This window comes from Malus domestica, chromosome 04 (genome assembly GCF_042453785.1).
Source record: "Malus domestica chromosome 04, GDT2T_hap1".
In the NCBI taxonomy this organism is placed as follows: Eukaryota; Viridiplantae; Streptophyta; class Magnoliopsida; order Rosales; family Rosaceae; genus Malus; species Malus domestica.
In genome coordinates, this window is record NC_091664.1 from 28,182,805 (window position 1) to 28,207,517 (window position 24,713).

At 38.6% G+C, this 24,713-nt stretch overlaps 2 protein-coding genes across 3 annotated transcripts; one reads left to right on the forward strand and one right to left on the reverse strand.

The window, feature by feature from the left end:
- Positions 1-1,176: 1,176 nt before the first annotated feature.
- Positions 1,177-10,729, reverse strand: LOC103433914 (F-actin-capping protein subunit alpha). Its single transcript, XM_008372206.4, has 10 exons — positions 10,280-10,729; positions 10,039-10,154; positions 9,789-9,878; positions 3,633-3,697; positions 2,992-3,153; positions 2,696-2,774; positions 2,505-2,582; positions 1,912-1,986; positions 1,796-1,831; positions 1,177-1,598 (listed from the first exon to the last, which is right to left on the reverse strand). The coding sequence occupies exons 1-10, from the start codon at positions 10,383-10,385 to the stop codon at positions 1,491-1,493; spliced, it is 915 nt and encodes a 304-aa protein (XP_008370428.1). The 5' UTR covers positions 10,386-10,729; the 3' UTR covers positions 1,177-1,490.
- A 5,562-nt stretch (positions 10,730-16,291) lies between these two features.
- LOC103433923 (TMV resistance protein N-like) lies at positions 16,292-21,571 on the forward strand. Of its 2 annotated transcripts, XR_011580212.1 has the most exons (6): positions 16,292-16,861; positions 17,186-18,302; positions 18,492-18,845; positions 18,940-20,193; positions 20,323-20,921; positions 21,296-21,571. XR_011580212.1 is itself a non-coding variant. In XM_070820805.1 (5 exons), exons 1-5 carry the CDS (start codon positions 16,356-16,358, stop codon positions 20,833-20,835), a joined length of 3,744 nt encoding a protein of 1,247 aa, XP_070676906.1. In that variant the 5' UTR covers positions 16,292-16,355; the 3' UTR covers positions 20,836-21,036. The 2 variants fall into 2 exon arrangements, 1 of the variants encoding a protein (XP_070676906.1); XM_070820805.1 differs by lacking the exon at positions 21,296-21,571 and having other exon boundaries at positions 20,323-21,036.
- The last annotated feature ends 3,142 nt before the right edge of the window (positions 21,572-24,713 follow it).

Genomic DNA, 24,713 nt, shown 5'->3' on the forward strand with positions numbered 1-24,713 from the left:
ATAACCGTCTAAGGTTCGTTTGCCCACTCCTAGTTTTGTACCCAAAACTCCTCCTTCAATTTTCTTCTTCATATGTTTTTTTATGATTTTGAAGGGAAGTTTTACCCTTCTCAAGTGGTCTAGACGCCGCTCTATAGGAGCAACTCTACCGTTGCTTATTACCCTGGGGATAGGCAACCCAAAACACTCCTCCCCTTCTCCAAAACACTCCAACCCACTCGGGTAATTGGGCTCAAGGTGAGTCTGATGAAGAAGTCAGACAATAATCGTCTAGTCCAGCACCCTGCTTATGTGACTTAAGGTTGAAGTCATCATGATGTCAGCCACAATTTAAATTATTAAAAATTATAATTAAAAAAAATCTATAAATCCCTAACCATGTTCTTCCACTTTACACCACATTTCAATATTTTTAAATACTTTTAACTAATCTTTTATGATTATCCGAAATTAAAAATAAAGCTATCTTTTACTATTTTATAAAATAAAAAATACTAATATTTTAATACAAATTGTCTGGGCTATTCAGTTTATGAGTGGATATGCACTTGAGTAGTTACTATTCACGACTGTTACGGTTGATTTAAGGGAATTGAGTTGCCTATTGCCTATGGGGTCTTACTACACTGGAAGTGCTCTAATATCTTGATAAGAAAATTTCATATAGAGACATTTTAACCGTGACATTTGTAATGCACTTCTTATAAAGTATGAGACACTCCTCAACGAGTTTTGATTCACCTTGAAAACTTGTTAAGGACACTCAACGAGTTTTGATACACCTTGAAAACTTGTTAAGGACACCCCCCCTCCCCCCGAGGGGACCCCATGCTAGTGTCATTCCATGTGAAAACTGCCCTATGAAGTTTTCCTCGTGCTTGAAAACTAGAGTATATCGGCATTCCGTGTACGAACAGCCCTACTTCGCATGTAATCCAATATCCTAGTAAATAAAGTGTTAAGTTTCTAATGCATCTTAAATTCGAAAACTCTCCCCCACCCCCTCCCCGCCCAAAAAAAAAAAAAAAACCGAATACAAATTATGCTAGATTTGTGATGTGGTTTGCGCGGCTTTTTTTGTCCGCTCTGGTTTTTCCTTTTCGGGTTGTTGCTTCAACAATCCCATTGAGTTTCTTGTACACATCTTTGATGTACTGTTGAAACAAACATCGTTGATTTGATAAAAGGAAGCCAATACACATATTAAGCCACTCTTCATAACAATTACAAATACAAACTCCGCAACGTCCTCCGCATTGACAAGTTCATAACACAACGAGAAACAGCCACAACCCTTTTACTATACACAACATAAACAACAATTATATTACAGTGCACCAAAACTGAGGGAGAGAAGCTCCAATGGCGGAGACATGACTCAGAATGGAAACGAGCAAAGGGGAAGAATCATAGGTAGGCAAACCCTAAGTACGACTGCATGGGAAGAAACTCGCTCTCTTGGTTGAACATCTTCATTTGAAATGGTGAACTCACTTTCCGATGCCAAGTTCTTTGGTGATGTCTCTCGTCAAGCTGAACTGCAAGGTATTCTGCCATGGAAACAGGGTGCGCGTAACTGGAAGCTTTCTTCGAAGATCCTGCATCACATCCATTAAGTTTTGAAGGTTAGTACTGAAATCAATTACAAAGATGTTTTGGGGTAAGGTAATAGTAAAGAAACAATTTTTCTTCTGCGAATGTGTTTCATGTTCATAATGAACATATTATGTTCGAATATGTTGAACGGTACAAATATAATAAATTTAATTTCATTCTCGATGGAAGTTAATAGTACCTTGAAAGTGGTATCAGGCAAATTTGAATAAGATGCCTACAGAAGTAAATTTGTTAGTGAAGAGCCCAAAAAGTTGAACATCGGCTATTAACTAGAGAAATTGGTGTATTTTGAACCTCAAGAGATGTTATGTACTCAGTCTCGTGTTGACGAATAATGTTGCTAATGGCAATTGCACTATCTTCAGAGGACTGCAACAAAGAAGAATCATAGGAAATGTTAAAGTTATGAAAAAAAATTCAAACAGCCACAGGAAATGTTTTATCATTAATGTATCAGAAGCATGACACGGGAACTCATAAGATCACCGAGCCTCGTATCAATGCTTAAGTATTTGTATGAATAATATCAACTTCAACTATAGCCTTTCTGTTTCTACACACAAAAAGTGTCAGCTGATTCATAACACGCCGAAAAGACTAAGAAACTGTTGTGATTAATACCGTTTCTATAAAAATTAAGTACACAGTTATACTAAAAGCAATACATTAAAACCTCATTTGGTGGAGATGATTGGATTATGGATAACCCTCTAAATTCAATGTATTTTGAAAGCTGTGGCGGATGATTTTTCATTTTGAGGGGATTACACCAAACGAGCCCTAGGGTTCAAAATAAGGGAAGGTACAATGACCTTGTATGATAGATCACCAAAAGCAACACAAAAATAAAAATGACAATAACCAGAGATAGATATCGTAACATCAACCTGAAAAATTGTTGTATCCTTGCATTCATGTTTTGCATCTAACTGCACATTGCCCTCCTCAAAATAGTGGGCACCCACCTGAAAGAAGGAGAAGAATAGAAGAGCATGGATGAGAAACAGTTCCTTCTTGGTTAGGTGCTTAAGCTATGAACTCAATGCTCCATACTGAAAGCCAAATACATATGAAATACCTGCAGTTTGCCTTTTAATTCCAGCATTTGTATTTCATCTTTGAACTCAATGCTCCATACAGAACGCCAACTACCGTTACTACGCGGCATGACAAATAAACTTATATCAGAAGATTCCCACATAAAAAAAGGCAGGAAAAGGAAAATCAACATTTTCTTCTTTCATGTAACTAAGAAAGGACCTGGTATAATAACAAGACAGATTTTTTTAGTAGTACATCTGTTCCAACTGAAATACAAATGTTAAAGAGAAATAAACAAGCTCGCGGGTAGGGAACAGCACTAATTTCACATACCAGAAATTTTGTGGGCTGTGTCTAGCAGCTGAAATCACCACTACAAGCTCAAAGTCAAATCCAGGGCCCTCCACACCTTTACCATTGCCACAGTACACTGAGCAGACTCCTTTTGGATAAGCTTCACCAACATATTTAAGTATTTCTGCATCCAGAGCACACCTGAAAGGAAAGAATATTAACTTATGCACAAGCCCACCAAACTCCCACAGACACAAGCACACCAATATACACATGCACACACGACTGACATGAAAACAGCTGTGGTTCTATTTGTGTGTTGCTTCCACAAGTTTCCAATAATTTTTTATATTTGTTTCCTTCTTCAACGAGCATGTTATGAAGATAACTGGACGAGAAGTAACACATATATTGCATAGTTCTGTCTAGGCCATTATGGAAAGGGCACTACTCAAATATTAACTTTCTTTGGTAAAAGTATTACTGGTTTGGTAACTCAATATTAATAAAGTAGTAGTTCCTACAGGATTAATGTTAAACTATTCCCATGCCAAATACTTGGAATAAGCACATGAACATAAGCAGAGCCAAATATCTTGGAGCATACAAATGCTCATTTCAGTTCAAACTTCAAAGGAGTGAAAAAACGTGTGTAAAGTTTCACAGAAAATAAAGCATACCGGAATTCCTCAACATATGCGGATGGAAGTTCCTCATCCAGAGCAGGTCTCACCTCTGTACAAACCTGAACCAATTTTAGCACATTTTAATGAAATAATTGGTACCAATTTAAACGAAAAAGCTAATAAAGGGTGACAAATATCATAACGGAACAAATACATGGATGCTTGATTTCTATCATCATGATCTTCCCCATAAGTGAGATGGAAGATCAGCTTATGCCCTTTCCAAGGTTCATGCTTTACTAATAATTTTACATTATAATAGCATAGGGTTTGTAGCTAAGGTGGTCAAGAGCATTCATCCTTGCACCCGAGATCCCAGTTAGATTCCCACTTCCCCACTATCGCTTGTATAAAAAAACTACCATTTTCCTAAAATTTAAATTACAGAAACTACATTCTTTACCATTGTCGCTTGCATCATCGGATTCGTATACAACAACAACAACAACAAAGCCTTTTCCCACTAAGTGGGGTCGGCTATATGAATCCTAGAACGCCATTGCGCTCGGTTTTGTGTCATGTCATCCGTTAGATCCAAGTACTCTAAGTCTTTTCTTAGAGTCTCTTCCAAAGTTTTCCTAGGTCTTCCTCTACCCCTTCGACCCTGAACCTCTGTCCCGTAGTCACATCTTCGAACCGGAGTGTCAGTCGGCCTTCTTTGCACATGTCCAAATCACCGGAGCCGATTTTCTCTCATCTTTCCTACAATTTCGGCTACTCCTACTTTACCTCGGATATCCTCATTCCCAATCTTATCCTTTCTCGTGTGCCCACACATCCCACGAAGCATCCTCATCTCCGCTACACCCATTTTGTGTACGTGTTGATGCTTCACCGCCCAACATTCTGTGCCATACAACATCGCTGGCCTTATTGCCATCCTATAAAATTTTCCCTTGAGCTTCAGTGGCCTACGACGGTCACACAACACGCCGGATGCGCTCTTACACTTCATCCATCCAGCTCGTATTCTATGGTTGAGATTTCCATCTAATTCTCCGTTCTCTTGCAAGATAGATCCTAGGTAGCGAAAACGGTCGCTTTTTGTGATCTTCGCTAGATTGCTCCGGTCATTAGTGTGGATAAGTATATAAATGGATAGAGATAGGAAAGAAAACACAAGATGTACGTGGTTCACCCAGATTGGCTACGTCCACGGAATAGAAGAGTTCTCATTAATTGTGAAGGGTTTACACAAGTACATAGGTTCAAGCTCTCCTTTAGTGAGTACAAGTGAATGATTTAGTACAAATGACATTAGGAAATATTGTGGGAGAATGATCTCGTAATCACGAAACTTCTAAGTATCGGAGTGTGGTGTCGTCTTGACTTGCCTTATCTGTCTCATAGGTAGATGTGGCATCTTCTCTGGAAGTACTTTTCCTCCATCCAGGGGTGGTATCTTTAACTGGTGGAGATGCACAAGGTAATGTATCAATTTCACTTGAAGCTTACTTGTAGTTTCAGGCTTGGTCAAGCGCGATACAAACCATGTAGTAGGAGTCCCCCAAGTCGCCGAGCTAGGGGGTCTGCTGAAAGAGGTGACAGACAAGGTAAGCAATCAGAGCTCCGACTGATTGTTCACCTTCTCCCCATCTTGCAACAGCATGAAGGATAAAGAGAAGAAAAATGAGAAGAGATGATATGAGATACTTTTGCTTTTGAAGAAGTAACTTTCCACAGGCTTATTCTTGAACTGAGCTGGAGGGTTTTCTGGTTTCCTCCAGAGTATAAGGCCGACTGAAGAATTTGAGGGTCAAAACAAGTCCATCAAATCTAGAGTACGTTCCACCCTGCTGATATGGGATACTTTTGCTTTTGACAGAGTAATGGATGTATCGGCACGTGTGCTGTTACACTTGTCTCCACATGCTTCCTTGTATCCTTCGCACTTGCCCTATCTGTTCCTCAAGCAGATGCGGAATCTTCCTTGGAAACATAAGATGTTGAAGATGAGTACTCGAGAGCAATGCCAGGTAAGTAATCAGGTAAGGGGTTCCAGGCAGTCAGTTCCTGGCTGGAAGCTTGATTCCAAGTGCTGACTGATTGCTCTCTTTCTCCTTGTCTTGCAGGTAAAAACAAGGCCAAAGGAAAAGATAGGGAAAAAGCATGATATGGGATACTCTTGCTTTTAACCCTGATGATATGAGATATTCTTGCTCTAGTATAGCTTGTTTGCAGAGGTATTATCGGGGGGAAAGAAAGCTGAATATTTCGAAAGGCTTCGTTGGGAGTGCCCTCTCAGATATGATGAAGGGTTGAGCATTTTTGCAGGTCTGCCTGTCCGTTGGGGATGGAGGTTGACATATATAGGCGTCTCCCTAACAACAAGTAGTAATGCTATTCCTTTACCCTGCTTGGTCATAGCACGGTAGTGGGAGCTGTCAGTTTCACATGTTTTAACTCTGTCAGAGCACTTTGAAAAAGTGGTCTGTGGTATCTGGCTCTCGAGATTCGGAGAACGATGCCTCTTCGATTTTTGAGAAAGCAATCATGCTGGGGGTCTGGCTCTCGAGATTCGGAGGGCGGTGCCTCTTCGATTTTGGAGCAAGCAATCTTGTTGGGAGTGTTGTCTCGAATTTGAGTAAAGGTTGGGCATGTTTGCTAGTCTACCTTGCCACGAAGCACAAAGGTTGACACACAGGGACTTTCCAATTATCCAGCAATGGTACTGTTCCTTTACCCTCTCTTCGATTTTGAGAAAGTAGTCATGTTGGGAGTCTGGCTCTCGAGATTCGGAGGACGGTGCCTCTTCGATTTTGGAGCAAGCAATCTTGTTGGGAGTGTTTTCTCAAATGTGAGTAAAGGTTGGGCATGTTTGCTAGTCTACCTTGCCACGAAGCACAGAGGTTGACACACAGGGACTTTCCAATTATCCAGCAGTGGTACTGTTCCTTTACCCTTGTGGGTAATATTATGGTAGCTAGACCTTCAAAATTTATGTGTCTAAACTTTGTTAGTGCTGTTTCTTTGCTATTCTTTTACCTTTCTTGGTCAGAGCGATGTAGTGGGAGCTGCAAGCTTCACGTGCTCAACTTTGGCAGAGAACTTTGACAAAGTTATCTGTGGTACCCATGAGCTATTGTTGCGTGTGGGAAGTGGGTAATTGAACAGTAAGATTCATGTGCTTTCTACTTCACTAGAAATCTTCGACAGAATGCCCATAATTTCTGCAAAGCTGAGTGTGCGTGTGACAGGTGCTGACAAGGCTAGAAAAGTAGGTGCCTCTTCGATTTCTGAGATCGGCCCTCGTGGTCTCTGAGCAGCCCAGCTTTTGAGAAAGCGAGCGCCTCTTCGATTGATTCGGAGAACGATGCCTCATCGATTTTTGAGAAAACAATCATGCTGGGGGTTTGGCTCTCGAAGATTCGGGGAGCAGTGTCTCTTCGATTTTTGAGAAAGTAATCATGTTGGGAGTCTGGCTCTCGAGATTCGGAAGGCGGTGCCTCTTCGATTTTGGAGCAAGCAATCTTGTTGGGAGTGTTTTCTCGAATGTGAGTAAAGGTTGGGCATGTTTGCTAGTCTACCTTGCCACGAAGCACAGAGGTTGACACACAGGGACTTTCCAATTATCCAGCAGTGGTACTGTTCCTTTACCCTTGTGGGTAATAATATGGTAGCTAGACCTTCAAAATTTATGGGTCTAAACTTTGTTAGTGCTGTTTCTTTGCTATTCTTTTACCCTTCTTGGTCAGAGCGATGTAGTGGGAGCTGCAAGCTTCACGTGCTCAACTTTGGCAGAGAACTTTGGCAAAGTTATCTGTGGTACCCATGAGCTATTGTTGCGTGTGGGAAGTGGGTGATTGAACAGTAAGATTCATGTGTTTTCTACTTCCCCAGAAGTCTTCGACAGAATGCCCATAATTTCGCAAAGCTGAGTGTGCGTGTGACAGGTGCTGACAAGGCTGGAAAAATAGGTGCCTCTTCGATTTCTGAGATCGGCCCTCGTGGTCTCTGGGGAGCCCAGCTTTTGAGAAAGCGAGCGCCTCTTCGATTTCTGAGATCGGCCTTCGTGGTCTTTGAGCAGCCCAACTTTTGAGAAAGCAAAAGCCTCTTCGATTTCTGAGATCAACCCTCGTGATCTCTAAGCAGCTCAGCTTTTGAGAAAGCAAACGCCTCTTCGATTTCTGAGCAGGCGCCTCTTCGATTTCTGAAGCTCCGTCGAGTGCAGATTTTTATAGGGGCTGGCATTAAGTTCTAAAGCACACTTGAATCTCCACCAGTAGAAGCTTCATTCTTGCACTTCTAAGATCTTGATTTGTCCGACCTCTTCTCTCTTCAACACCTTTGAAAATGTCTGGCCCCTCCGACCGTCGTTTTGACTTGAACCTTGTTGAAGAGGCAGCCCCGCCTTCTCCAGACAACATATGGCGCCCATCCTTCGTCTCCCCTACTGGTCCTCTTACCGTTGGGGATTCCGTGATGAAGAATGATATGGCCGCTGCGGTGGTGGCCAGGAACCTTCTCACTCCCAAAGATAACAGACTACTTTCCAAACGGTCTGATGAGTTAGCTGTTAAGGATTCGCTGGCTCTCAGTGTTCAGTGTGCAGGTTCTGTGTCTAATATGGCCCAACGCCTATTTGCTCGAACCCGCCAAGTTGAATCATTGGCGGCTGAAGTGATGAGTCTCAAACAGGAGATTAGAGGGCTCAAGCATGAGAATAAACAGTTGCACCGGCTCGCACATGACTATGCTACAAACATGAAGAGGAAGCTTGACCAGATGAAGGAAACTGATGGTCAGGTTTTACTTGATCATCAGAGATTTGTGGGTTTGTTCCAAAGGCATTTATTGCCTTCGTCTTCTGGGGCTGTACCGCGTAATGAAGCTCCAAATGATCAACCTCTGATGCCTCCTCCTTCTAGGGTTCTGTCCAGTACTGAGGCTCCAAATGATCCCCCTCCGGTGCCTTCTCTTTCTGGGGCTCTACCGACTGCTGAGACTTCTCCTAAGCAACCTTTGTGAAGGCTCCCTCTTGTGTGTTTATTTTGACTCATGTATATGTACATATTTGTAGCTTATCGGGGATATCAATAAATAAGCTTTCCTTCATTTCAACGTATTGTGTTAAATACACCAAAGCCTTCTTCGCTAAGTTCTTTGAATTTTCTTTTGTTGAAGCTTGTATGTTGAAGCTTTCTGAGTGGAGCATGTAGGTTGGGGTAGTGTTCCCTTAATTTCCCGAGTGAGGAAAACTTCTCGGTTGGAGACTTGGAAAATCCAAGTCACTGAGTGGGATCGGCTATATGAATCTTAGAACGCCATTGTGCTCGATCCTGTGTCATGTCCTTCGTTAGATCCAAGTACTCTAAGTCTTTTCTTAGAGTCTCTTCCAAAGTTTTCCTAGGTCTTCCTCTACCCCTTCGGCCCTGAACCTCTGTCCCATAGTCGCATCTTCTAATTGGAGCGTCAGTAGGCCTTCTTTGCACATGTCCAAACCACCGTAACCGATTTTCTCTCATCTTTCCTTCAATTTCGGCTACTCCTACTTTACCCCGGATATCCTCATTCCTAATCTTATCCTTTCTCGTGTGCCCACACATCCAACGAAGCATCCTCATCTCCGCTACACCCATTTTGTGTACGTGTTGATGTTTCACCGCCCAACATTCTGTGCCATACAGCATCGCCGGCCTTATTGCCGTCCTATAAAATTTTCCCTTGAGCTTCAGTGGCATACGGCGGTCACACAACACGCCGGATGCACTCTTCCACTTCATCCATCCAGCTTGTATTCTATGGTTGAGATCTCCATCTAATTCTCCGTTCTTTTGCAAGATAGATCCTAGGTAACGAAAACGGTCGCTCTTTGGCATTTCTTGATCTCCGATCCTCACCCCTAACTCGTTTTGGCCTCCATTTGCACTGAACTTGCACTCCATATATTCTGTCTTTGATCGGCTTAGGCGAAGACCTTTAGATTCCAACACTTCTCTCCAAAGGTTAAGCTTTGCATTTACCCCTTCCTGAGTTTCATCTATCAACACTATATCGTCTGCGAAAAGCATACACCAAGGAATATCATCTTGAATATGTCCTGTTAACTCATCCATTACCAACGCAAAAAGGTAAGGACTTAAGGATGAGCCTTGATGTAATCCTACAGTTATCGGATTCGTATATCAGAAGAAAAATAAAAACACTTGCCTGTTTAGTGTGGTTAACTACAGCAACTTGAGCTGTCCTGGGATCAATGAACTCGGTCTCACCGACCTCACCATATGATGTAACTATAACCTGCTCTCACAAACAGAAACAAAACCCCATATATTTTCAGATTCTGGAACCAAAAATACATCAACAAGGCAATTAAAGTTTGCAAATTTCACAAATTGGGAACTCGAAAATCCTTCGCAATGCCGATATTTCATTCGAAAAAGTAAAAAGGAAAACTTACGTCGCCGATTCGGCCCGGCATTTCGATGGAAATCAAGTGGGATTTGTTGTACAGTGGGAAGGCCTCCGACGCAGCCTCCTCGTACAAAACGTCGTCGTTGATTACCGCCTTCACATCTGCCAACCCAGAAGAGAAAATCAAATACAGAATGCGATTCGCATGGTCGATCAAAAATTGAAATTTTACGAAATTAAATAAAAATTAGAGAAAAATGTGAAGCTTTTGGGGTGAAAGGTGAGACCTTTAGCGACGAATTGGATTTCTCCGGGGGGAGAGTTGAGGAGGAACCACTTTGCTATCTCTTTCTTCTGCTTCTCACTTAGCTCTGCTTCTTCTTCGTCCGCCATTTTTCTCTGTTTTCAGACTCTCTCTCTCTCTCTCTCTCTCTCTCTCTCTCTCTCTCTCTCTCCCCCCTCTTTATCTCTCTCTTCTGAGATTTGAATGGGAAATGAACCGGTGTACTGTAAGATTCAGGGGGCAGAGAAAGGAAGAGAGAAACGTGATTCCCTGTGGAGCACGAAGAACCTGATCAATCTTGTCCGTTTATTTTAGCGGCGCCTACAGAAATAAACGGCCAAGATTTGTTATTATCGAAACGCGTCACATAGAAGAGCTGCCTTTGAGGTGTGATCTGTAAAGGGTCACTTGTGGGATTTTGGGAGATGTCTCGCCTGTGAGGTGGTGACTCTGATGAGTCTGAATTGTTTCCAAGAAACGATATTATCTATACTCAAGGTATTAAATATCGGTAATATCAAAAATATCGGTAGTTCGAAAATAAGGAAATATCGATGGAAATATCGGGATAATATCGATATCGATAAAAATTACATGGAAACCACGGAAATTGTAAGAAAAACTTGGAAATTTTTATTGAAACTTTGCATGATGTTTATTTAGTCAATTATCTATTAGTTTATCACAAAAAATCACAAAAAATTAAGTCGTGTCACTCCGCCACTCTTCATTACCCGACCACAATATTTGCAAATTGTGCCATGTTTGTTTCCGTCTATTGGGTCTCCATGTTCCCAAGCTAGATCACGTTTAGTAGCTCCACTGGACATCTTAAACGTACCTACATTTATTTTTCATGAAAATTAGACAAATATTTTTTGGCCATAAAATATAGTAGTGATGACGGTTATATAAGAGAACCTAAATAATAAAGTTATTTTACGGAATAATTAAATACGAAGTAAAGAAAATGATTGAAAAAATTTTAAGTAATTAAAAAAATAATATGGAATAATAAAACCTAATATTAATGAATAATAATCCAATTTGATAAAAAAATAATCCTAATATAAAACATAGTGATGAATAATAATCCAATTTGATAAAAAAAATAATCCTAATATAAAACATAGTGATGAATAATAATCCAATTTGATAATAATCCAATTTAATAATAATCCAATTTAATGAATAATCCAATTTGATAATAAAAAAAACCTAATATTAATGAATAATAATCCAATTTGATAAAAAAAATAATCCTAATATAAAACATAGTGATGAATAATAATCCAATTTGATAATAATCCAATTTAATAATAATCCAATTTAATGAATAATCCAATTTGATAATAAAAAAAACCTAATATTAATGAATAATAATCCAATTTGATAAAAAAATAATCCTAATATAAAACATAGTGATGAATAATAATCCAATTTGATAATAATCCAATTTAATAATAAACCAATTTAATGAATAATCCAATTTGATAATAAAAAAAACCTAATATTAATGAATAATAATCCAATTTGATAAAAAAATAATCCTAATATAAAACATAGTGATGAATAATAATCCAATTTGATAATAATCCAATTTAATGAGTAGTCCAATTTGATAATAAGCCAATTTAATGAATAATCCAATTTAATGAATAATAATCCAATTTGATAATAATCTAATTTAATGAATAATAATCCAATTTGATAATAAAAAAACCTAATATTAATGAATAATAATCCAATTTGATAATAAAACCTAATATTAATAAAATAATAAATAACATTAAACATATTAAAATTATCCTAGGGAATAATTATACAACATTACTTAATTACTTAAAAAAATTAACATGTAATTGTTAACATTACCTAATTACTTACAAAAATTAACATGCAAGTATTAATTACTTAAAAAAATTAACATACGAGTCCACACAAATTTATTTGTTGTTGTATAAATTACAATAATATAAATATAAGTTTGTAAACTTACCTTAAATATGGAACCCTTTGTGTTCAAGCTTTGGAATGGATCTGGAATGGTTTTGAAAATGGTAAGGGAAATAAAATAATAAATAACATTAAACATATTAAAATTATCCTAGGGAATGATTATACAACATTACTTAATTACCTAAAAAAATTAACATGTAATTGTTAACATTACTTAATTACTTACAAAAATTAACATGCAAGTATTAATTACTTAAAAAAATTAACATACGAGTCGATACAAATTTATTTGTTGTTGTATAAATTACAATAATATAAATATAAGTTTGTAAACTTACCTTAAATATGGAACCCTTTGTGTTCAAGCTTTGGAATGGATCTGGAATGGCTTTGAAAATGGTAAGGGAAGAAGAAGAAACGAAAATGCTCTGAATGCCTCTAATACTCCACCTCTGATAAGGTGAAAGAATATAAGTATATAACAGACAGTGGCACATGGTTTTGCATGTGAAAGAATATCACAGACTCACAGTGGTACACGGTTTCATTATTAAAGCTCTATTATTTGTTGTCTATTGTCTGAAATTGTAAAAAGTGATTGTAAAATCAGTTAGGTGAGTCAGATGAGATGACCCAACCACACACACACAGACATGCCATCACACACGCACACAACACACGCACACAGATCTCACACGCATACGTCTTTCTCTCTCGAATCTCGAATTCTCGATCCTTCTCTTCTTCTCTGAGCTCTCTTCTCCCCCTTCTCCATTCTCCCATACACACACAGATCTCCCACTCTCTCGATCCTTCTCCCACACACACGCACAGAGACCCAAGGTCTCTCGATCATTCTCCTACTCTCTTGATCCTTCTGCTCCTCAGTCCGACAATCTCGAATCCCTCTTCCTTTTCAGAAACCAGCTTTCTGGGTCAATTTCGCCTGAGCTCAGCAACATCGGAGCTCTCCAAAGCTTGGATCTTTCCGACAATCTGATTTCTGGGTGGATCCCGAACACGTGGAAGCCGAAGCGAGCTGAGATTTTTTTCTCCTCCGGCACCACCGGCTGTGTCAAAGGCATTATGTTGACTCACCGTAATTTCATCGCCCTCATGGCCGTGCTTCACGCCCTTCGGCGTAAATCTGACCCGACCCTACCCGACGACCAAGGCGTGTTGTTGTTCACGCTGCCTCTGTTCCACGTGTTCGGGTTCTTCGTGGTTGTTCGGGCGGTGGCTACGGGCAAGACCTTGGTTTTGATGGAGAGGTTCGAATTCGAAGCTATGCTGAGGGCCGTGGAGAGGCACAAAATATCGTAAATGCCAATGTCGCCACCGTTGATCGTGGCTCTGACGAAGTCGGAGTTGGCTCAGAAGTACGATTTCAGCTCGCTTCAGCTTCTCGTCTGTGGCGGTGCGCCGCTGAGCAAGGAGGTTGTTGACAGATTTCGAACAATTTCTCCGGCGATCTTTCCACTTCTCTGTCAAACTGTTCGTGACTCTTTGGTTCGTCTTCGACTCGAAGATAACAAGTTTTCAGGTGAGATTCCATTGAAATTCAGCACTCTGACCGACATCACATATGCTGATTACCTCTTGCATGCGTGAAATTTGAACCTTATATGTGAAATTTAAGTTCAAAATCATGTTTTTGCAAGGTTTTTGGGACGAAATCGGCTCGGGAATAGGCACACCATCTCCGGCGTTCTTCTCCGATTGCATCGTTAAAAAAATATCGCGATATTTTGACGAAAACCATTCGGATACCTATTTAAATATCCATTGCGCGAAAAACCGATAATATCGGTGATATTTCGTCGATATTATCAACATTTTCTTCCTTGTCTATACTTAGAGGTGGACAAATACCCATTGGTTATGGGTAACCGCGGTTACCCGTCCATTTAAATTAAACGGTTATGGGTAATCGTTTAGATAAATAAACGGTTATGAGTATAACCGTTTACCAGCGAAATTTAAATAGGCGGTTATATGTATTAACCGCGGTTATAAACAGATAACCGTTTATCCATTTATTTTATATATGTAAAACTAACACAAACCATATTCTAGATCCAATAATACTTAACACCCAATAAAGGACAAGGATTGTCTGCCCTCCACTTTTTGTCCTCCCCATACCCTCCTGTTTTGTGTGGTCATGGTTAAGCCACGTCAACATTTTATATTATTATTTTTTTTATAGATATAATAAGACAAAAATGAATAGTAATATAAAATGTTGACGTAGCTTAACCGTAACCACACAAACAAGAGGGCACGGGGAGGGCACCGGAACTGGAGGGCAGACAATCTTTGTCCCCCAATAAATTAGCAAGGAATTTATCGGTCATTCTCTCAATAACACTGCTACAGGAATGATGATTCTCATCATCAAGGAATTCGCCAAATTAATTTAAATTCCTTGCAGGTAACCGTGAAATTGACAAAAATGTCTTGACAGAAATGTCTTCTAAACAATTTTTGTAACCCAATAATACTTAACAAAGATTATATTTACCTTCATTGGTAACAGTTAAAAATATCGTCCGTAAACTATTATTTCAATTATTGGAATGATATAAGGACTTAAAAAATTAAAATACGAAAATGTATGATGAATGTACGTATAACGGTGTTTAATTGTAAAAAAAAAAAATTATGACAATTTTTTTTTTAATTTTCAAGTTGTTAAAAAATATGTAGACGGGTGAAAAATGGGTAATGGTAAAAAAAAAAGAGGATAAACGGGTTAAAAAAGGTAAATGGGTAAACATGTATTAAACGGTTACGGTTAAATGGATATGCAGTTATGAGTGTGGTTAACTGTTTATAAACGGTTATGGGTATGAGTATAACCGTTAAGGCAATTACCCAACGGGTAAACGGTTATGCGGGTATGAGTATAAACGGTTATGGGTAAATAACCGCGGTTACCCGTCCGCACATAACCGTTGTCCATCCCTAATAAAGCCTCACATTGTGCAATTTGGATGAGACGGTGGGAAATAAAGCCTCACATTGTGCAATTTGCAATGTGAGACTTTATTAGGGATCGGCAACGGTTATGGCAGGCAGGTAACCGCAGTTATTTATCCATAACCGTTTATGCTCATACCCGCATAACCGTTTATCCGTTGGGTAATTGCCTAAATGGTTATACTCATACCTATAACCGTTTATAAACGATTAACCATACCCATAACCGCATACCTATTTAACCGTAACCGTTGAATACCCGTTTACCCATTTACCCTTTTTAATACCCGTAAACTATTATTTCAATTATTAGAATGGTATAAGGACTTAAAAAAATTAAAATACGGAAATGTATGATGAATGTACTTATAACGGTGTTTAATTGTCAAAAAAAAAATTATGACAATTTTTTTTTTAATTTTCAAGTTGTTAAAAAATATGTAGACGGGTGAAAAAGGGGTAATGGTAAAAAAAAAACAATAAACGGGTTAAAAAGGGTAAATGGGTAAACGGGTATTAAATGGGTATACGGTTATGGGTATGGGTATAACTGTTTAGGCAATTACCTAACAGGTAAACGGTTATGCAGGTATGAACATAAACGGTTATGGGTAAATAAGAACGGTTACCCGTCCGCCATAACCGATGTCCATCCCTAATAAAGCCTCACATTGTGCAATTTGGATGAGACGGTGGGAAATAAAGCCAGTGAGGTAAATCTTTGTTGAGTCACAAAAACACACTTTTTGTGTTTTCAACAAATAAGTTTAATTTCAAATATTTTATAGTGGTGGTTTTGAGAATTATATTCAAATAAAATACCAAACAAAGATTTAAATTTGTGACTCAAAATTTATTTTTGAGTTAAAAACATTTGGATCCAAATCAAATATCAAACTGGTCCTAAAATTTTTTGAAGTATTTTTCCTCTGTCCGGCAAATAGTTTAGTGTGCCCGAAAAAAAAAAAAAAACTATCAGCTTTATTTGGACCGTTGGATTGCAATGATCACAAAATCTGGGCCGTACGAGGGGGCCTACAATTTCTTCTTTTTCACATGGGATCCATCTGACTGAATCACATCAGCTGCTGCTCCTATTTGAAGATCAATTCAGTGTTTCGGTGCTTACATTATCTTAGATGCTCGATCGATTAATGGCTGCTGCTTCCTCTTCTTCTTCTTCCTCTGTCCCTCGTTGGAAATACGACGTGTTCATCAATTTCAGGGGGGAAGACACTCGTAGGGGCTTCGTCAGCCACCTCTACAAAGCTCTGAATCAGAAATTTATCAACACCTATATCGATGCCGAAGAGCTCCGAAAAGGCAACGACCTTTCGCAGCTACTGACGGCGATCCGAGACTCGAGCGTTTCGATCGTAGTTTTTTCTCAAAACTACGCATCTTCCACATGGTGCTTGAAGGAGCTCGTCCAAATACTGGAATGTATGGATGTAAAGAACCAGATGGTGGTGCCCGTTTTTTACCAAGTGGATCCTTCTCATGTCCGCAAAATGAAGAGGCGTTTCGCGGAAGCTTTTGCCGAGCATGAAAGCGATCCTAATGCCGCCATGAGAGAGGTGCGGAGCTGGAGGTACGCTCTGAAAAGAGCCACCAATTTATCCGGTTGGGATTCGCGAAAATACGAGTAAGTTTGGTATAATCCACTTAATTAATTTCAGTTGACAGTTTCCTGTAGTTTTTATTTCGAATAATATTAGGGAGACTAAATCAAATGAGGTGGTTTTTTATGGTTGGATTATTACTTGATTAACGTCCTTATTTTTATTGGTGACACATCATTTGAATTGCAAATTTAGTTTAAAAATTTAGTCTCATAGCATTACCTTTTATTTGATGTCAATATATTAAATTTTTAAGCAAATTAATGTGTGTGACATTGGAAATTACAGTAGTTTGTAGCAAATTAATTTGTGACATTGTAAATTACGGTAGTTTTGAAATTATGTAGGGATGATGCGAAGCTTATTGACGGAATTGTAGAAGATATTTTTAATAAGTTGATTCAGATGTCATCAAGTGAAGCTGATGATGGCTTGGTTGGAATGGATTCCCACATTCAGGAAATGGATATAAGATTAAGGCCTTGGGTAAAGGATGATGTTCGTGTCGTTGGAATATGGGGTATGGGTGGTTTAGGCAAAACAACCATCGCTAGAGCTGTTTATGATAAAATCGCTTGTCAATTTGAAGCAGATTGCGTTCTTGAAAATGTCAAGGAAGGTTTCTCCAAGAATGGGGCAGTGCATATGCAGGAATTGCTTCTATCTAGAATCTTGAAGGAGAAAGTGCAGAGGTTAGGCACTTTGGATCGAGGTTCGAATATGATAATGGAGAGGCTAGGTAATAAAAAGGTTCTTCTTGTTTTAGATGATGTGGACAATTTGGCTCAAATTGAAACCTTGCTGGGGAGAAATTTCTTCTTACCACGGAAGAAACATTCGTTTGGTGCTGGAAGTAGAATCATTATAACAACTAGAGATAAGCATTTGCTGAGTAAAGTTGATGAGACGTATGAGCCCAGGTTTTTAGGTGATGATGAAGCTCTTGAACTCTTCGGGCAGTCTGCCTTCAGAACACTCCAACCCACAGGAGATTACACTCGTCTCTCAAGGCATGCCATAGAATATGCTCGAGGTTTACCGTTAGCACTTAAAGTCTTGGGAGCTTTCCTTGATAACAAAAGTGTAAATGAGTGGGAAGATGTGCTAGAGAAAATAAAGAAAGCCCCGCATTTAGGAATTCAGGATGTGCTTAGGACAAGCTTTGATGGGCTAGATGATAAAGAGAAGGACATTTTTCTCGATATTGTATGTTTCTTTAAAGGAATGAAAAAAGACTACGCAACAAAAGTTCTGGCTAGTAGTGGATTCTTCCCCCATAGTGGGTTAAGAGTTCTGGTTGATAAAGCTCTTGTGACTCTCTCACATCATGGTACACTTGAGATGCATGATTTGCTAGTTGACACAGGCAGGGAAATTGTCCGCCAAGAATCTATTAAAGAACCTGGGAAACGCAGTAGGTTGTGGAATTATGAAGATGTTGAGCGTGTGTTGACTCAAAATACGGTGAGATATGTATATATGATCATGACCTCTAGCTCTTTCTCATATCATAATATGTGAGTAATCTCTAGTAGAACTTCAGCTTTTGACAAAAATTAAAATTCATTGGGAAACATGTACAACTTTATATATAATCTTAATAATTTCCAGTTAAATACATACCCTTACTTTGCACTGTTGGTTATCATCCAGGCTACGGAAGCAGTTGAAAGCATAATCTTGGACTTGTCAAACTCATCGAAAGAGGTATGCTTAAAAACTGAAGCTTTTGAGAGAATGACGAGGCTAAGACTGCTGAAGATCCATTATAATCACTCCCTACACTCTGATGATGAAGACCTTTCATATAAGGATGCATTCCATCCAAGTGATTATTGTAAACAACACCTGAGTGGGGACTTGTCAAAGTTTTTTTCTCATGAGTTGAGGTGTCTCCTCTGGCATGGATTTCCCCAAAAATCTTTGCCATCCAATTTTCAGCCAAAAAATCTTATTGACCTTAACATGCGTTATAGTCACATGGAGAAACTTTGGGACGGAACCAAGGTACGATCCCCATTTATTTTGTTTTCTTTTAAATGATTAAGTTCTTGAATGCCTTACTATTACTTACTGCGTGTTTTCCTGGTTTTCTTGTCAGTCTCTGAAAAAGTTGAACTTCATCGATTTAAGTCACTCTCAATATCTTACCAAAACCCCCGACTTCACTGAGGCAACAAATATTGAGAAACTAATTCTTGAAGGTTGTACAAGGTTACTTGAGGTTCACCCATCCATTTTAACTCTTACAAACCTGGTTGTTTTTAATCTAAAAGGGTGCAAGGAACTGAAGAGTTTCCCAAGCATTGTTCCTATGAAATCTCTTGGAACTCTCAATCTTTCTGGCTGCTCGAGTTTTGACAAGTTTCCAGAGATTTCCGAAATTATTGAGAGCTTGTCGGTGCTTCATTTAGCTGAGACTGCAATTAAAGAACTGCCCTCTTCAATTAAAAATCTTACAGGGCTTGCTTATATGAACCTAAAAGGTTGTGGAGAACTTGAGAGTCTTCCAAGCAGCATTTGTCAACTCAAGTCCCTTAGCTATGTTGCTCTTTCTGGTTGTTCAAAGCTCAAGCTGTTTCCAGATCTTGAAGAAAATATGGAAGGAATGAGAGAGCTTCATTTGGATGGAACATCTATCGAAGAGCTTTCCCCATCAATTAACCGGCTTATGAGGCTTGCAATTTTGAATCTGAGAAACTGCAAAAGCCTTATCTGTCTTCCGGAAAATATCTGTAAGTTGGCATGTCTTACAGGTCTCACGCTCTCCGGGTGCTCCAAACTTTCAAACTTGCCTGATAACTTGGGTAATTTAGAATCTTTGTGGGAACTTCAAATAGAAGGAAGTGGTATAAAGCATTTCCCATTCTCCATTTTACGCTTGAATAAGCTTTTATCGTTATCATGTGATGGATGTAAAGAACTTAGGGCACCCTTTTCATCATGGTCACCAATTAGAGTTCGTGGAGAGTCAGCACTTAGATATCATGGTTACTCTAGTCTGGAAAGTCTTGATTTAAGTGACTGCAATCTGTTGGAAATATCGGATTGTATTGCTCATTTGTCTTCAGTGAAAAGATTAAGTCTTTGCAGAAATGACTTTGAGACCTTACCACGAACAATGATTCACCTGCATGGATTAATGTCTCTTGAGCTGGATTCTTGTAAGAGACTGAAATCAATACCAATGCTTTCATCAAGTATAAGTTACATAGATGCCCATGATTGCACAGCTTTGGAAGAAGTTTCATCACCGAAACCTCATTGGGGGAATCTCTATTACTTCATATTTTCTAATTGCTCCCACCTGGAACTAAATCCATTTATGCATATTATGCTACGTCATTTGTGTTGGGTATCTCTCTCTCTCTCTCTCTCTCTCTTTCTCTCACATACATGTTTACACACATACACAACTCGTGCATACTGTTTACATAATAAACTTGACCCAATTATGCTAACCCTTGTTTTCATTCATGTATAGGATATCCTACCTCATTCTTTTTATACGTGTCTCCCTGGAAGTGAAGTTCCAGATTGGTTCAGCTATCGCTGTAGGGGGAGTTCAGTAAATGTGCAGCTACCACTGAATTTGTACGATGATAAATTTTCGGGATTTGCCATATGTGCTGTTTGCAACTTGCAGGGTGCTCACTCTGTATCTGATCTATCAGCTTTATGTTTCTGTAACTTCAAAGGAAATCATGGGCAGCACAGTTTCAGTTTCTATTTGTTCAAAGCAGGTTTAAGAGCCGACAGATTCTCTTTCCGAAAAAGAGGAACTGACAGAGTCCTGGAGTCAGATCACATGTTCCTGGGATATGTTCCATGGTCTGATTATTGCTTGATTGAAGGAGAGCGGGCCAGTGAACGCTTTTACACTGAGGCCACATTTACAATTATATTAGAAGATGGAATCTATACAAGTGATTTTGGGACAGAATTACGACGCCGTGCCATCTCAAGTTGTGGAGTTCGCTTCTTTGATGCTCATTAGGAGGAAATGCAGAGTCTAAGCCCTCTGATCACCCAGTCCATATCTCCTTGTTACTCCTGTTGGATTTATTCAATGTGAATCAACCTGTAAGTGGTATACTACATGTAATAGGAATGTATAGAGAATAATGTAGATTGTGACTAGATATCCTAAGATATCCATCTTATATTATATTATAAGTAGGATTGATGAAGTCTTTAATTATACGTGATTATGATACTTGGTGTCCAAGAAAGAGGGTTTATCTTTCTTTTATGGACGGAAACTCACCTTTTGGCTTGTTCAAAACTTTACCTCACATTCACATTTTGTAACTGTCCCGCTGGTACAAAATAATCCATTTAGGATAAAATTTTGGGAACTTCCTCTCTCCCACACACACACACACACAACAATTGGCACATACACAAAACACAAAGCTAACTCAAGTTAACGTTGATTGTTGTGTTCATTTGTACAGGGTGATATTGTGGAACCTCTTTCCTTGCCTATTTGTCTTCCTGGAAATGAAGTTCCAGATTGATTCAGCAGTCAGAGTATGCGATCTTCCGTAACTGCGAAGCTGCCACCAAATTGGTTCAGTCATGAGCTTTCGGGATTTGCTGACTGCGCTGTTAATAACTTTGACGGTATCAACTCCTAAATGTTTATGTACCCTAAAAGGAAACGATGGTCAGTAGGGCTTCATGTTCAATTTGGTTTGCTGGAATAGGAAAAATGACAGGTTACTCAAGTACATATGTTCCTGGGGTATATGCCATGGTCCAAGAAGTGAACCGGACGATGAGGCCACATTTGAAATTGTTGTTGAAAGTCGAGTGTCTACAAGTGATTTCAGGGCACCAGCACCGAATACCCTGCATCAGAAGGTGCGGAGTCGGTTCTTCCACGGTGACAAATTGATGATCATGATGAAGCAGCCTCCTCTGCTTCTTGACATGATTTTCTAGCTAGCTAGCTAATGTGCTGAATTGATGATCATGATGAAGCAGCCTCCTCTGCTTCTTGACATGATTTTCTAGCTAGCTAGCTAATGTGCTAATTGGCTCATTCTTAAATTTTAAGGACAACTAATGAAAATGACTTAAAAAATTTGAGTTTTAATGATACGAACAAAAAAAAAGGTAAAGCGAATAGTACTAGGTTTGATTTTTTAGTGTAAAAATGTGGTTTTTCGTTAAAGTGAACAGTACCGTGAGCATTTTGTTAAAACTTCCTAAATTTTATCCAACAAAAAAATATATTTATTTATTTTTGTAATTAAAGAAAAATCAAGTTAAAGCACCCTCTCGCCACTTCATCAATACGGATTTGCTTTACCATTCCATTCATAACTTGCCATGTGTTAAAAAGCATTTTTACAATTTCTTATTTTCAATTTTATATCTTAATGAAATAGGTAATGCTAGGGAAATTAAATTTGAAAACTAAATGATGTATTACCAATAAGAATGAGCACGTTTATTAACGTTTAAGTAATAAACCAATCATCAACTTCCATGTCATTTAGTTTTCAAAACTTTGTATACAAATTGTGTCTTCCTAACATTACCGTAATGAAATTAATGAAAAAACTATATGCAAAAGTAAATGAGAAATGCTAAGGAGACTATTTAAAAAAAAAAAAATGTGACTCTTCGTGGACTTTTCTCACATCTCATACTTTCGGCATAATGTTTTATAATGTTAGCACTAGAATTGTGCCAAAAACACAAGGTGGCAGCAAATCCCACTTTTGAGAGGGGCAATGCTAAGTAGATTAAATTTGGAGATAAAATTTGCAAACTAAATGATGTGTCACCAATATAAATAAACATATTTATTCAATGTTTAAGTAATAATCCAAATTCCAATCATTTACTTTCATGTCATTTAGAGTACAAAATTTTGTCAACAAATTTATTCTCCCTAGCATTTCTTAATTGTTAAAAGCCGTAGCTTTCACGGAAACCACAATCGCAAGGTTCACTTTCTATCTCTCACAACTTCCATGGTGAGAAAATTTAATATAGATTTTGTGTAATTACTGGATTAAAAATTCATTAATCCATGAAGAGCTGAATTGGGTTTCTTAATACTGACTAACATCATGAAGAGATGAATTATTAATCAAATAATTATCGAGGACATAAACTCTTGTTTATGACTCATCTCCATACTGCAAAACATGTGATTCAGTTGTTCTTGTTCGAACCTGTAATTTAGTCGACATGGTCATAGTATTCTAATTTCTCAAGTATGTTACTTGATATTTACAGGTTTATCATGAATATGCTATTTAGTACTTATATTGTTGATTTATTTGATATGTTTGGGTGACCAAACGATCACTAATTCAAATTATTTTTGTAATGATTATCTTCAAAGATTAAGAGATTGAATGGTTCCGCTTATGAGATTTCTATGTTGAAGATATGTTGTTTACAAGTGGGTAACGAGGTCATCTCCAAGAGGATGCAAGTATCATCCTTTAACGTCTACTATCTAAGGTTTTTTTTTTTTTTGAAATAATGCTTTAAGTTTTCATGTTTCTTAGATATAAAATTTAAATTAAAAAAATCATATTTAATCTTTTTATTTATTTTAATAAACGATAGTATCTACATTAAGCGGTGAGAGAGTGGGTTAAGTGTCACATCCTGACCTGGGCCTCACCACTTCCCAGGCCCTTCCTCCGTCGTAGCACAATTTTGTCCGTTTTGAGCCCCGACCATGTCCTCACAGTTTTGTTTCTGGAAACTCACGCAAGCATAACTTCCTAGTGAGTCACTCATCCTGGGAATGCTCTGGCCCATTCTCGCTTAACTTCGGAATTCCTACAGAACCCGAAGCCAATCAGCTCTCAAAAGGTCTTGTGCTATATGAAGGTGGGTATGTACATTTAAGGCATAGAGGATCCACTCTCCTAGGCGATGTGGGATCTAACAATCCACCTCTCTTAAAGGCTCGACGTCCTTGTCGACACACTTTTGGCCAGAGATTGGCTCTAATACCAAATTGTCACATCCCGGCCCCGCTTTTGCCGTAGCTTCCTAGTGGGTCACTCATCTTGGGAATGCTTTGGCCCATTCTCGTTTAACTTTGGAGTTCCTACGGAACCCGAAGCCAATGAGCTCCTAAAAGGCCTCATGTTATATAAAGGTGGGTATGTGCATTTAAGGCATAGAAGATCCACTCATCTGGGTGATGTGGGATCTAACATTAAGCCTCACAATGAACTAATCATAATAATATGGTTTAAATTCGGTTTTGGAGAAAATCATATTTAATGACACATAGCAAGTTTTGAGTAATGGATAATGCCTCTCAGTATTATCCTTTAATTGCCCCAATGGAGATTTTATTTATACCCAATAATCCTCTTTTCACACCCACACTGAAAATTTTGTCCCGTTAATTTACCTTTTTACCCCCATATACAAAATTGACAAACTAAAAAAAAAAAAAAAAGCACACACACACAAAAACACATAAACTCACTTAACCACCTACTGTGGCAGTAATCAATATCAACATCAGAACCCCTATATTTCTCTGACGAACCCAACCCAGCTCTAGCAACACGTTCTCCCGATATCGTTGAAGGCCACAAACCTCCTCCACTATCATTTTACCATTCTTCTCCACCCTCCATTAATCCCTCTTTTCGATTTCCGGCAACCCACCCAGCTGCCAATTGGGGCTCTCAAGTTTGACCCACCCATTCGCTAGTTGATAATATCTTTCTACACCCATCTTTTTTTTAGGGTATAATTGAAATATAAAATTGATCAAAAATTTAATAGATGTAGAGATAAGTTAACTGGGTTCAAATAAAATTTCCCTTTCTCCAATATTATTGTCATGCCTCGATCCCGACATACGTCCCAGATCGACAC